This window comes from Phocoena phocoena, chromosome 10 (assembly GCF_963924675.1).
Source record: "Phocoena phocoena chromosome 10, mPhoPho1.1, whole genome shotgun sequence".
Classification (NCBI taxonomy): domain Eukaryota; kingdom Metazoa; phylum Chordata; class Mammalia; order Artiodactyla; family Phocoenidae; genus Phocoena; species Phocoena phocoena.
The window spans coordinates 68,879,158-68,894,292 of NC_089228.1; the positions used below are offsets into that span (position 1 = coordinate 68,879,158).

Consider the following 15,135-nt stretch of genomic DNA (forward strand, 5'->3'; position numbering starts at 1 on the left):
TGGTTTGGTTTCTAATAAGATCCTTCTCAGTAAGGATGCCCCTAACTACACAATCACATACACAGTGAAGCTTAGTCTATAAAACAACTTGGGCAGCAGATGAAAAGGAGTGGCTTCCCCCAAACACCCCATCATCACCATTCTATGACCCTCCACGGAGTCAAAAGCCTTGATAATATCAGGTAATGCTTCAGCACTAACTTTCAAATGACTTAAAAGTCACAAAGATTATCAACATTTATATTTAATACTAAAATTTACATCCATAGCAAAATTAAAACCAAATTATTTATTTTAGTTGAGCTCTGAAAGTTCTCTATACATTGGGATAATTTCTACTCCTGCTACTTTACTAATATTACTCTCCCAAATTTCCCTAAAGTAAAGGATTACATTTAGGAAACACACGGCGTTACGAAAATTTAGACTTTTGACCATTCAAAGAATTAGTAGACATTTGCAAGTTACTCTCATATTTCCCATTCTAGTTTTCACCATGTTTTTAGGACACAGTCAATATGTTCTGTGTCCCAGCATGAACAGGACTTGGAGAGGAGAGGAGAAATTAGTCCCTTTGTAAAGGTAGAGTACTTTAGGTACACCAAGGCACTGGCATCTTATCCCTCCACTTGAACATACAGAGTCCTTTTCAAAGAAAGTGGCAGTAAAGGCACAGATTCAAGGATCTAATTAGTTAAACTATGATCTTGATAGGAAATGAGCAAAAACCTGTGGGCATGGATAAAAGAGGTCTAGACAGGAAAAGCCCCTCATGGTATCTGGAATGTTAAGACCTGGGACGGACCCTACACAGACCAGACTAAGTATTACCTAAAACAAAAGCAAAAACAAAACATTAACAGAAAACAACCAAATAGACAACTAAACAAAATTTAAAATGCCCTTTCGAAAGATCAGCCAGGCCATATTTCCCACAAGATAACTTAATTTTCATTACAATAATTTAGTTACTCTGGTCTTATTTAAATTTATATGCAGGCATTTTCTTGAGGTGAATTTGGCAAAGTAGGGCAAATATGGACTGCTGTGTCCATGAAAAGAAGATATTCTTACAGCTGAGCACACCATTCATATCAAATCAGAGGCCAAAATACCTGCATAGCCTTGGAAAGTAGGAGCATTGGATCAATAATATAGCAACTTCCTCCCTGATCCTACCTACCATTATAGGACATCCTTTGGTCTGAGAGGCTTTGCCTATCATAAGCATTCCCCACATAGCAAATCTGAATGAATCAGTAGAACATTTTCAATTCTTAACTACTAGTACAATATTTACATTCTTTTACGTTTACTGGAATTATTATTTTGACTACTAAAAATATAAGCCCTCTCTATGTCACTCAGCCATAAGGCATTCATTCAAATCAACCAGAGTTCTTAGTCAAAGCTGATTAAGAGGTGAATTAAGATGAGTTAATGGAATAACAAAATATTTGAAGATAAAATATCTAAGTGTATACACAGAAATATAATTGTAACACTTACCTAACAGCCCCTTCTCCAGAGTGAAGGTTTTGTTTGTAAACATACATTCAAAAGCCACAATGTGAAAAATCTTATTCACTGTGTTGTGAGTCCCAACTATTCGAATATACCTGGGGGTAAAAAGAAAAGAAAATCTGTTGAAGAAAATGAGCTTCCATCGTAAGGAATCCAAAGATAACAGAATAAGATACACTATGTAAACATACAGTGTACCAGAGCATGGACTAAAGGAGACTCTGAATTGGCTTCAGACCCTGTACCTGCTCCTTAGGGCTAGCTCCAACTGAGCCTGGAAGAATTACAGCAAAATTAAGGAGGTACCACTTTCCAGAGAATGAAGTAGAACTTAGATTTGGTTTACCTAGAAAATCAAACCAGGGACTGTTCAGCTCAGCCCCTGAATGCCAGTACAATTGTATATCCATGAGACATTTACACTGGAGAATAACAAACAGCTTCTATCCTCGCTTTGTGGTTAGGAATGTGCCTGTGCACAGGTGCACAAAGTCAAATGCTTTCCAACTCAATGAAAGCTTTCATCCATTGGATGAAATGCATGAAATCAATACTGCTTTCTTGTTGAAAGTAAAAATCCACGGAAACTACTGAAAACCACTCACAGCTTCTTGTATTTTAATATTGCTCCTGAATCCTTGTTAGGAAGTTGACCCAATATACTTACGCCAGCCCCCCACTTGACTGCTGGGAAGCCTTCTCCTGACCAGAGGAAGTGATCAGCAGAGGTGACCCAGCCTGCTCTGCAGCCTCCCTCCTGGCCACACGGATCTGGCATCTGCATAGTGCAGAGTTTCACAGGGCAAGTCTCTAGCCTCTTGGCCTGTTCACCCTCTCTGACAAACAAGCATTAACCTTGGAGCAACTTGCTCCTTTCACTCTTCAAAGGGATCTGACAGTTCACAGGTTAATGAACAGACAAACTTACTCTTCTGAGTGTCACACAATTCCAGAGGGAATGTAATGTGCCACACACAGTCTTACTGGAATTCAAGAGAAGAATAAGAAAAAAAATAACTAGATTAACTGATAACGCTCTCTCAAATTATGAACTATGTGCTCTGAAGGATGGGGCATACTAAACGAACAGATTTCAATTAGGTGATGACAGACTGGGCAAGGTTTTAGTAATATCTTCCCTCCGCTATGTAAAACAACCTTCCACTTAGATGATACCATTTTACGTCTGAGTTAATCGCTGTCCACTAATTCGGTAATTTCCTTACATATCTCATTATTCCAAGTTAACTGTATAATGTAAATGCCAATTGTAAAAATTCACATAAAAGTGGCTATATTCGGGGGTTTTGTATCATGGGCTATTTTCCCTCCTGTTTCTTCCAACCTGAATCTCACCGCACTCCCTGTGCACCTCATTTAGCCACCTGCTCCTTGGCACGAGCTGATCGCTCATCTTCATAACCCATAGTAATGCTTTCTCCTGGACTGGCTGCTCAGTGTTCCCACATCCACTGCAGGGAGACACCGTTCTTCCTGTGTGGAGAGTCAGGGCAAACTGCGGTGCTCACCAGAGCCCTCTGGGTAAGCAGGAAGTTGGCCCTGATCTGTTCTTTCAAGCCCTCAAGGCACACAGAAGGTGCTGATTTTACTGGGTTTGGGTGGGTGGGTGGGGTTCATTTAAAATAAGTTCTAAATGATCTGGGTAGAACGGACTGTGTGGTTCTTTACTGTAGGCAGTAACAATCTCTCTGGGCTTTCTGGAGCGGAAGGGGTGTGTTAAGCCTGGCACCTTGGCCTGAATCTAATTTTGCCCATTTCCTTATACCCATAGGAACTCAACAAGCATAGCACTTTCAACCGCACATAGTCGTGACAGTCTGAGTGCTGCTGTCTGCAATCGTGGAGGGAATGGAGGGAATGTGGTTTGGTGGAATTTGATCAGATCATTTTCCTGTTCCCTAGGTCAAATCTCTCAAAGGAGAGATAGCTCTCCTAATACTGTGCAAGGCAGAGGAGCCAGGAAGGGACTAATAGGGCCCTTCCCCACTGGCAGTTCTTAAAGTTAAATAGTTCAGGCTGACCTAAGGGGATGCAGTAATGTCCGTCCCATCCCCCCACGCCCACCTTTCTTTTCAAAACATTATATGGAACCAGGCTCTCCTAGTTTAGACAACAGTCATTTCCCAAATTTTACCCTGGTGCAAATATCAGGAGTGGGAGAAAATATAGAACCTTCCCCTCCCTTGTCCCCCAGTTACAGAAGCTGAAAATAAAAAATTGTACTGGAATACATTTTACAGCCTTAATGATAGTGTTTGTGATAACTAACAAGATAATATGTATGACTGCAAAAGCACTGAGAGATGCCTCCAGATAAAAAGTTCTATATAAATGAAGATAATGTTATCTCTGCTGCATAATCCTGAGGTCAAATTAGCAATTCACCACTGTACATCACACTTCCTGATTAGCCTGTTATATGGAACGCTCACAAGTTTAATTATTCTAGTTCTACAATACTTTCTAAGTCTACATAAAATTATAGCCTAATTTACAAAAATGGCATAAAGTCCTTACTCAAATACACATTAAAAAATGGTAACAAAGTCACAAGAAAGAAGCCATGCTCCTTTTCTCCAGCAAGGAATTGTTTAGCATAGGACTCTATCCTTTACTGAAGATCTTGATCTAGAAATAGCAAACAGGCTTTAACTAATCCCCCAACTTCAGTGACGGGTAGGGCAGCCTGGAGCTCTCCATTAAGAACACAGGGGCCCTGTCCAGCTCAGGGGAAGGCATGCCCTGATCCATGAGCAACGTCTAGAGGAAGAAGGAGGCAGCACCATCAAGGTACCATCTTTGATCATAAGCAGATTTCCTTAATGGGGCTCACAAGGGAACATGCTGGAGGCAGAAGTTATCACTATCCAAGCTACTGAAAAATCCAAGGGCTGGTGATGGGAGGGAGTCCTCTCTCTTTCCTTTTTTTTCTTTGAAAAACAAAACAAAACTTGCTTCTGGGTCACAACACCTAAACAGGAGAAGCAGATGCCACATTTCTGTCACAAAAGATTCTGAATAAGAGGTAAAACTTAAGCTTTTTTTCTTTCAACATCATCTCTCCAATGCACACTCAGACTCTGATTTAACCTGATAATAAGGACAGTGGCAGCTAGTGACTTCATCAGTGTGCAGAGAGGGGCGCTGCTGAAAAATATGACAGCTATCCTTTGTTCTCTCTGAGGTCTTCAACAGCAGCTCAGACAGTTGGAAGATAATTAAAACTTAAACAGTGCTGAGAAAGGCAGATATGCAACAGATTGGCCATTTCCTTTTTTTTTTTTTAATTTAGTGTCTTTAAAAAAATGTATTTATTTTATTTATTTATTTTTGGCTGCGTTGGGTCGTTGTTGCTGAGTGCGGTCTTTCTCTGATTGCGGTGAGCGGGGGCTACTCTTCGTTGAGGTGTGCAGACTTCTCATTGCGGTCGCTTCTCTTGTTGCGGTGCGTGGGCTCTAGGTGCACGGGCTTCAGTAGTTGTGGTTCGCGGGCTCTAGAGCGCAGGCTCAGTAGCTGTGGCGCACGGGCTTAGTTGCTCCGTGGCATGTGGGATCTTCCCAGACCAGGGCTCGAGCCCGTGTCCCCTGCATTGGCAGGTGGATTCTTAACCACTGCACCACCAGGGAAGCCCCAGATTGGCCATTTCTGATGAGGATCAATGCTGTTCACATGAGCCCTGGCGTAACAGTCTGTTTCCAAAATTCTCCTCCCTTCCCTGTGTTAGCTGTCTGCTAGTCACTGACAAAGACTGGGGCCTCAACACAGTTCAGAACAGGATGTTTCAATGCAGCAGTTTCTAGGAGCTATAATATTGTGGGTGAAAAGAGATTCTTCTTTAAAAAAAAATGAAACCTAAACCTTCCAAGGATAGCACTCTGAAATTGAAAGGCACTATAGAGTTTTGAAGTACTTGCTTTAGAGTCTAACCGGACCAGGTGTGTAGCCCAGCCCCATCACTTAATTAGCTGTGTTACTTCGGGGAAAAAAATGTTTTAAACCTTTCTGAACCACAATTCCCTTCTCTATAAAATGTCAGTACACAAGCCTTATATGATATTTAAACAAGATAAATATCTAAAGTGTCTAATGCAGTGCTTGGCAGAATAGAGTATCATTAAATAGAAATGCAAAGAGTAGGTCGCTGGAGGCGGCATTTCTTTTGGACTTCAAGACTGCTGGTTGTCTGGGAGAGCATTCCTAACTCTGGTTGTTAAAGTGGTGCATCCGCATCCATGAAGAGGCAGGCCCGAGGATGGACGTCAAGAGCACGGGCAGGGGCTAGTCCTTACCCTTAGGGCCCCACAGTATATGTAGAAAGAAGCTACATTCCGAACGCAGATTACCTGGCTCTATGTTATTTCCTGCTTCAAGCCCCTCGTCTTTAGAAAAGTCTATTTTAAGTGTTCTTGACCTGACTCAGCTCTGCATAAGGAAACAAGGGAAGACTCTTTTGCCCATATTTGGTCCAGCTACCCAGGCCCACAGAAGAGTTTCTTTTTCGTGCTAACTCTGGAAGTTTGGAGTTTCAAGAAAAATAGCACTTCTTACAAAGAAACATCATAACACTGTGAACTAGAAAATTTTTGCCTTGGAGATTTCGCTGTATTCCCTGCCTGTCCTGGGAAGGTACTACAAATTCCTATTCTTAGCCTATCTTTCCATCATTTCTTGTCAGGACGCTACCATACTTCATTTCTAAGTCACATACAATACATCTTTAACAAACTGAATATAGAAAAACAGCAACTTGTACACCCTCACTTTAAACCCCTTGGAACCCTCTAGTCTTGGTATTCTTTAGTCTTTAGCCTACTTGTGGATACAGTTGATCCTTAACCTTTGCCTCTAGTTATAAGATCATCTAACACCGTACTGAGCAGGTTCTACTACAAGATAAAATTGAATTCAGCAAAAAAATTTTAAATGAGCTCTCAAGGGATCAACTAAAGCCAAAAATCCATCAGAATTTTATTCTTTGGTAAACAAAGTTTTATTCTCAAATTGAACTTCACATTCTTGGGTTAAACAAAGATGCTTGAGAAAACCAGGGTTGGCCTAAGACAGAAAGGATCCTTAACGTTTTGGCTCTTCCTCTGAGGTCTCCATGGAGAAGTCTGCAGAGAAAAACTGTTCTTTGCTGTGGCCAGAGGCAGTCACCTGACAAGAACTTCAGCTACAGCATTTACTAGGGACTTAGGACCATGTGGGATTTGAATTCACCATTTCCACGATTTCCTATTTGACCTCTCCTTTCAAGGAGATATGAAGAATGTACATAAATAATTCTCTAGCCGAAAAAGCTGGAAATGTATGTGGGTTTCCCCAGTACGATATTTTTTCTTTTAGTTCTAGGTACCAAGTTAATGCTCTTAGAATCAAACCACAGACCAGAGGGCGAAGTGACTTCAGGTCTTGTTGCTAAGGCAGCAAGTGGAAAACAGTTTACTGCCAGAATGACAAAAAGTTTCTAGAAAAAGCATGTTGCGACAGAACAGATTTGTTACTCTTAGAAAACCTTCCCTCCCGCTGATCTGTGGAGCTATAGATTCTCTTCTACTGATTTCAGCAAGGGGTCCCAGCAGCATTTGCTTATTTGGGAGAGGAAGAATTATTGAAAGGTTAAACACGCTTCCAGAGTTAGCCTAAGCAGAGGCTACTGTCTCAGAGAACAGCCCTGATGCTGTCTGACCATTACCCCTGCAGAGGGAGCAATCATGTTCCAGCAACTCCACTATTCAACCTGAAGGGCAAACAACATAAGAAGTTATCTTGTTTTTCAGAGAAAATTGATGCTACACAGAATCAAGTATGCAGAAGGGATAAGATCGGTAAATAATTACTAACACAGCATAACCCAGTGCTACCCCAAAGAGAAAGTCATTCCACCATTAGAGAGAAATATTTAAGTGTTGTTTTTTATTTGAGGGAAATGTGCATTTTTAACAATAGGCTTTTTTTCCCCACCCCTGAATATGCAGAACCTAAAACCTACCATAATAATATGCCTTCAATCTATGAAAACATATTTGAAATTAATATCACAAAAGAACTTAATTATAGTATTTATTTATATAAATCATATGAAAATGATATAACCTGTAAATTTATTTAGTTCATTTCTATTTTCTGCTTGCACATTTACCATTCAATAGCCTTGTAGGTATACTGAGTAAATGTGCTATTAATCAAGACTTAATAAACATTTACTAGGTACAAGAAATTCTGCTAAGCACTGTGAGGAATGGACAAGAAAGACAGGACATAAACCTTCATCTGGAGAAGTTTGTAATGCAGTTTAGAAGGTAAGACTAAACCCATCAAACTGTATGGTTTTTGACAGGACTGAGCTGAAAGAGTGACCTAGGTTCTAGTCAGAGCTTCACAATGCGCTAGGTATAAAATTGGGGGCAAGTTCCTTAATTTCTCTCAGTCTCAGGCTCCACATTGGTAGTAGTGGTAAGGAGAAAGACACAAGAGCCTCTGACCTAGTCACAAATGGTAGCCTAACCTTAAAACACCAAATTTAGCAGCATGAACCTTAAAAGTCCTCCCTTCAAACAAAAAACACAGCTAAAACAGAAATAATCCCTTTCCTGCCCCGCCCCCCCACCCCCAGATGATCACAGTCTTACCCAACAAATATTAACTGAGTATTTACCATGCGTCAGCTACTGCTGCTGGGTGCTGGGATATGGGATTGAACACTACAGATAAAATCTATTCCTCATGGAATTTACATTTCAGGTCAGGAGACAGACAACTAAAAAAATCAAATAATTAGCCATTGGTTGGTAGGTGATCTATTAGCATAGAACTTTACAGACAAACTTGCTAAACTGTAAGGATAAACAGTTATAAAACCTCTCCCTGTAGGAATAAAAGAAGAGTCAAATGGGAAGGCATGACTAGCTCTGATTGAGAATATGGATATACCGTAAATGAGTCTGCAATATGGACACAGTATACCTATTATACATATTTAGCAGGATATAGGCAAAAATCTGATTAGGTAGGTTTGTTAGGGTCTGGAAAGAGGAACTGATTTGAATTTCGTGGGAAGAAATGTCTTATTTTATTTATTTCATGGTTTCGTTTTCTTTTTATCTCCGCTTTTTTTCGGATTGTAATTTTCAAGGGATTATAGAAAGACAAAATGGCAAGTGAAAGATGTAAAATAAAAAATGAATAAGGGAGAGAGGGAGGGAGGGAGGGAAGAAAGGAGAAAGAAAGAAGAGAGACAAAGGGAGGAGCCAGAGGAGGGAGGAGGAGGGGAGGAAAAGATCATGAATATGTATAAACCGATCCCTTCTTCTGTCTGTAATGTGCTATTGTGAACAAATCCCTATGTGGGAATACTGTTAACCAATTTTATTACTCAATAAAACATCTGAAACCAACACAAAGTATATTTTAAGAAATAGAACTAAATTACCAAAAGTTCAATATTTGCATTTTTTCATTAACTTTTCCCCTAGCCCAAGATACTGGGAGTGGGAGAGAGAATTTCGCCAGTTTTATCTTTAAAATGGCTACATTATCTTTTTCAGTTTATCCAGTAGGCTGTGCGTTCCCACGAATGTAGACAAATGAGTCTAATGGAATTGTGCACTAGAGAAAAAGTAGAAGAAAATTAAATTTGTTAGTTTCCCTATGAATCTGTAAGAACTCATTTGGTGACTATGACCTGTAGCCAGCCTGCTTTAGGATCATGATGGGTAAGGGAAGTTTCTCTTTTTTTTCTAAAACCTAAGACTATGGTAGAGATATGCCACTTACTATAACTTAAAATTTTAAGGGCTGGAGGAGCCTGTCCTTTTTTTTCCTTTTAGAGTGGAAGATTAAATACAGAAGGAAGAGAGGCAAACAGAAGGAGAAAGAGTTTGCCTTTCCCTGAAGAAAAATCTAAGAATCCTTCTAAGAATGTAAACATTTGACACACTGAGAAACAAGACAGGAATTGCATAAGACGGTTGGAATAACAGAAGTGAAAACTGAGTGACAAGTCAAGAGAGTAATAAAGAGAGCATAGGGAGTAAGGAAACCACGAATCTTCATTCCGGACCTCTGAGAAACTAGCACTGGAATTAAAACAAAAGCTACCAGCTTCTGAACACATCCCATGTGCTAGCCCTTGAATGCATTATTTCCTTTCATGGAAAACTCATACCCTACACACTCATACAATTAGGCTGGAGATTTCAAAGCTCAACAGAACACACGTCCCTCAAAGCCTCTGTATTCCTTATGAGCTATGTAAAGAAACCTGTGTTCCAGGCAGTAACAGCTTCTAAAAGAGAACTGAAATATATTTGGAGAAAACAAGTTCAACCCAGAAAAGCTACATACTTGCCACCTACTATCCCCAGACTTCTATGCTCACAAAAAATTTCAGGGACCCTCCTTTGCCCTTTGGGAAGTTCTCGACCTTTACCTAGAGAATTGATCAGGGCGAAAAAAAAAAGATCCAGAGATTTACTTAGCACATAATTCAAGTATCAGCATAACTAGGTACAAAGTTACCAACCAGAGGCAGAGTAGTCAAAGTAAACAAAAATAATACTACAGAAAACCTGAGAAGAACACTCACACCAACAGCACAGGGAATGCAAATGATAATAGGAAACAGAAGTATTTTTGTCTTGGGCACCAAAACTGGTGTGGCTATGTTCTATTTCGGGGTTTGTTAAAGCCAGAAGTGCATGACTGATTTCGCTGTAGAAGCCTGTACACTCCAGCTTCCAAACAGCATGAAGGATTACTAATTTCAGCACTACTGGTATAAGAGATTTTTTTCCTAAACTCTGTCAATGTGTTAGAACTTTAATACAAGCAAAAGAGAAGAGAAAATAGAAAGATGTTCTGAGTGGCACTATTTGGTGACCTAGAGTCTGCAGCTTATAGTAGGGGCTGAGCAGACATGAGACAGCTTCAAACCTAACAGTCTGCCCAATCATTTTAGAAGACATTTCCCCATACTCATGCCTTTTGTGTTAGGAGTCCTATGTACTGTGGAAGTTTTGAAGCCTGTCCCAAACCATATTTCTACTGGATTAGCAAGCAGGTTGGGAGGTGGAGTAGTCTGGCAAGGATTTTTGTTTTCCTTCCCCAAAGCTTCTTAAGAGCTCAACCATTCATGACCTAGACTTTACTGGTATAGCATTAGTGCTAAGTTAGTGATCAGAAAGAAAATGTCAATCCTTACACTTGTCTGAGAAATTCAAGGAAAGAAAAACTTATGAGAGAAATGCACATAAACTAAAATGTATACTTTGTAAGAGAGGATTTATTTTTTAATAAACAAGAAGATTCTATTGTATTACTAGTAGTCACTGCTACTGCTGTGGTGTTTGGAATCCTCATTAAAATAAAACAAAACTGGCTTAACTATTTCTTTCTTCTTTTACAAAGAAACTTTTACACATACATAGTTTAAAAAGTCAAATAGCCTATAAGAGTTATTATGAAAAATACTTCCCCCATGCTCCATTTCCCTCTCTCCCCAGAGGCAACTGTTCTTACCTGTTTCAATGGATTATTTCAGGATTTATCTCACATCTATAATTATCATGCATTTAGTGCTACTTCTTGATTTTCCAGCTTTAGGCCTTACCTACCAATCTACTACTATGGAAGACAATTTTTTAGCTCTCTCCTCCATATGTACCCTTTTCCTATCCCCCAATTTAGACTGTATTGTAACTTTGGTTGAATCAATACTCAGTGTTTAAATCATGATTATGTAGATATTATTCACAACTAATATATGGAGTACTTTCTTTTTCTGCAGTTTTTCTTCCCACCTAAGAGAAAGAGCCTTGATTTTTGGTTGGAAGTAGTTTTCTTTCAGAATTTTGAAGGTCTTATTCTACTGCCTGTCAAGTTTCTAGTTTTGCTATTGAGAAATCATTATGATACCTGACTTGATTTCTCTCTTCCTTTTTCACTCTTTTATTTTTTTAATTTTAAAAACATGTCCTGTTCTGGAAACATGCAGATTTTTCTCTGCTTCCCTAGTATTATGAAATTTCATGATGCCTTAGTATGGGTCTATTTTCTTCTACTGTGTTGGGCACTCAGAAGGCCTTTGCAATCTGGAAATCCACGTATTGATAATTCAGTTTTGGTAAATGTTCTTGAATTATTGTTATTGACTTCTTCCTTTGGATTTTTTTAACCTCTCTTTATGAAACTCCTCGTTTTGAATATTGGACCTCCTTATCTTTACCTGTATTTTCATACTTCCTCTGTCATTTTTTGGGGATTTTGTTCCACTCTGTGGGAGAGTTCCTCAACTTTATCATCTGCGCTCTCTACCGAGTTTTCCATTTCTGCTTTAATATTTTAAGTTTCCAACTGTATTTCTTATTCTTCAAATGTTCCTTTTTTATGGCTTTTTCTTCTTGGTCTAAGATTGCCATATTTAACCTCTCTGAAGATAGCAATAATTTTTTTTTTAAGTTTTCATCTCCCTGTATAGATTTTTTTTCCTGTTTGTTTTAGTCTTTATGTTTCATATTAGTTTCCTCAAATGTCTGGTTGTCAAGAAGGTTGTCAGGAAGGAACCTAGACATTTTCCTCAAAAGGAAATTCTGAGAACATAGTTGCCTGAATGGGTCAACTGTCAGGAAAATCTCACTTTCAGATTCTTTAGCTCTTCCCTCTTAGACTGACTGAATTATCTAGAAAGATGTTTCTAATCCTCTGCATGGGAAATATGGGCTTGACTAACAGAGTTTCAGAGTGGTGAAACAGGGTAAGGGTATTCATCCGAATGTGTGGCAGGGGAGGTATTACTGAAAGGTAGGGTCTAAGCATCAGACCACCTAATCTTCCTATAGTACAACCTTTCTAACCTATGCATGGTTTCCCACTTTAGAGACCTTCTGTTTTACCTCTGTTTTATCTTCATCAAAGAATAAATTTCCGAAGTCAGAAAGAGAAAGACAAATACTGTATGATCTCTTTTATACGTGGAAAGCCTAACTCATAAAACAGAGTAGAATGGTAGTGGGCAGAGGCTGGGAAGTGAGTGAAATGGGGAGATGTTGGTCAGTTGGTACAAATTTCCAGTTATAAGTTCTGGGGACCTAATGTACAGCAATGGAGCCTACAGTTAACCAAACTGTATTATATATTTGAAATATATATTTGAAAGTTGCTAAGAGGGTAGATCTTAAATGCTCTCGCCATTAGGAAAAGGTACTTCTGGGCTTCCCTGGTGGCGCAGTGGTTGAGAGTCCGCCTGCTGATGCAGGGGACATGGGTTCGTGCCCTGGTCCGGGAAGATCCCACATGCCGCAGAGCGGCTGGGCCCGTGAGCCATGGCCGCTGAGCCTGTGCGTCCGGAGCCTGTGCTCCGCAACGGGAGAGGCCACAACAGTGAGAGGTCTGCGTACCGCAAAAAAAAAAAAAAAAAAAAAAAGAGATACTTCTATGAGGTGACAGAAATGTTAAATAAACCTACTGTGGTGATCATTTCACAATATATGTGTATCAAATCATTAGGTTATAACCTAAATGGGAAAGGAATTTGAAAAAGAATAGACACATGTATATGTATAACTAAATCACTTAGCTGTACACCTGAAGCTAACACATTGTTAATCAACTACACTCCAATATAAAATAAAAAGTTAAAAAAAAATCACCGTGTTATATACCATCATGTTTAGCTTAAACAATGTTATATGTCAATTATATCTTAATAGATCTGGAAAAAAAGAATACATTTCCAGTTTTCTATCAGAGTGGCGAAGAAGCAGTCAAAGTTCTATGAAGTGGGGAAGAGAAGCTAGAGATCTTAATTGTTTCATAAGTACATAGTTAACCAGTCTTCTCATTTTAGCCCCTTCCTACCTATCTCCTTCATCACAGCTTCAAAGGTGCCTGGTGCCCCTAACTCCTAAGTCTTCGAGGATTTCGTGGCTTAGGATTCAGTTTTTCTGAGCCTGTTAAATCATTTACCAATTGTTCATCTGCATGTTTTTAATCTCCTCTTCCCATTTTCTTTATCCTTATAGATTAACATCTTAAAAATTCCTTTACTGTCATTTTAGTAGGATCTTGTTCTGAAGCATGTGAGAATCAATGTGTGCTCATTCTGCCATCATTACCTGAAAGCGTAACTATTTTTCACAAAAGTATGTCCATGCCTGTGATTAGTCCTATAAGGATAAAGGTTCAATCAAGGATCTTTGCCAGACTTACTGAGTCTGAGACCTTGGATCTTCCAAGCTGCTGTGGCCACAAGGGGACACCTCTAAATTTGTCTGGTACTTAGGACAATAATACAGGGGATAATAACCATTCTTCTTTATCTCCTTCCCTGTCTTCAGCCTAAGGGCTACAACTCTTTTTTCTTTCTAGTCTTGAAATAACATTTTCCCCTTGTTGCTGCTCCTCCATCCCCTTCCTTGTCCCATTCCTTCTACCACATCGTCATATGGTTGTCTCAGATTATTTAGCTATTTTATCTTTTGGACTTGTTTTTCACTAATTAAATGTCCAAACAGGGATACGTCCAGACAGTCCCATAAATTATCACCATTCTGCAGAAAGATTCAAATCATCGAGTGATTTTGTTAGCCACAGTCTCCCTCTCTCTGTAAGAAAGGGGGAGGGTGTTAATTCCCACTAAGTTAAAATAAAATAATTCAGCTCAACCTCACACTGAAACAGCTACACAGACAGCATTGGTTGCTCTGTTTACCTTAATAACTGTGGAAAAACACCATCTCCTCCCCCTTCCCACTCTCTCCAGAACAATCACCATGCTCCACATGCAGATGGGGTGATTTAGACTCTCTGGAGCAGAGACAGGCTTGTCTGGTGTTCTTCCTGCACATTCGTGCTTCAGCCTTCTCTGCTGCTGTCACACGACCCAGTTGGTTCAGATAACAGCAGCTGCAGGGGACCTGATGGATTCAGCTGTGGGTCGCCTGGAGGCTTCCCTAATGCCCCAGCCCAGCCAGCTGCATCTAAGCAGAGCCATGGGAAGCAAGTGCCAAAGTAAGAGAAAGTAGATACTGTACATCCTCTTTAATCCTTGGAGTTACTGCAGCAGCAGCAAAAAGAGAGGGGGAGGAAGAACAAAGAAATACCTCGCAGTGGCGGGGAGCAGGGCGGCCAAGGATTCTAAATCAGACAACTGGAGTGCAAGGTGCAGGTGGAATAAGAGGAAAGCTTTCAGAAAGGGTCCATTCAGGTTTCCCTGGTGGCACAGTGGTTGGGAGTCCGCCTGCTGATGCAGGGGACACGGGTTCGTGCCCCGGTCCGGGAAGATCCCACATGCCGCGGAACGGCTGTGCCCGTGAGCCATGGCCGCTGAGCCCGCGCGTCTGGAGCCTGTTGCTCCGCAGTGGGAGGGGCCATAACAGTGAGAGGCCCGCGTACCGCAAAAAAAAAAAAAAAAAAAAAAAGGGTCCATTTAATTTTATTGCTTACTCCAGGGAGTCCAAGAAAATTCTCAAGTTTTTGGTTTGTTTTCATTCAGTGAGTCAGGATTTAAAGATAATAAGAAGTAATTTCCAACTGATTGTGAACTTTTTGTTAAGCTAAGGAAAGTTAAGTTAGGCACACAGGATGACCAAC

At 40.0% G+C, this 15,135-nt stretch overlaps 1 protein-coding gene across 2 annotated transcripts in view; it reads right to left on the reverse strand.

The window, feature by feature from the left end:
- The window catches only part of BTBD9 (BTB domain containing 9), a 405,791-nt gene that overhangs the window by 134,914 nt on the left and 255,742 nt on the right, over window positions 1–15,135 (reverse strand). For both annotated transcript variants that reach the window (XM_065885106.1, XM_065885107.1), the window contains one exon: window positions 1,510–1,619. In XM_065885106.1, coding sequence (XP_065741178.1) covers window positions 1,510–1,619 — 110 coding nt within the window. The remainder of the gene's footprint in view (window positions 1–1,509; window positions 1,620–15,135) is intronic.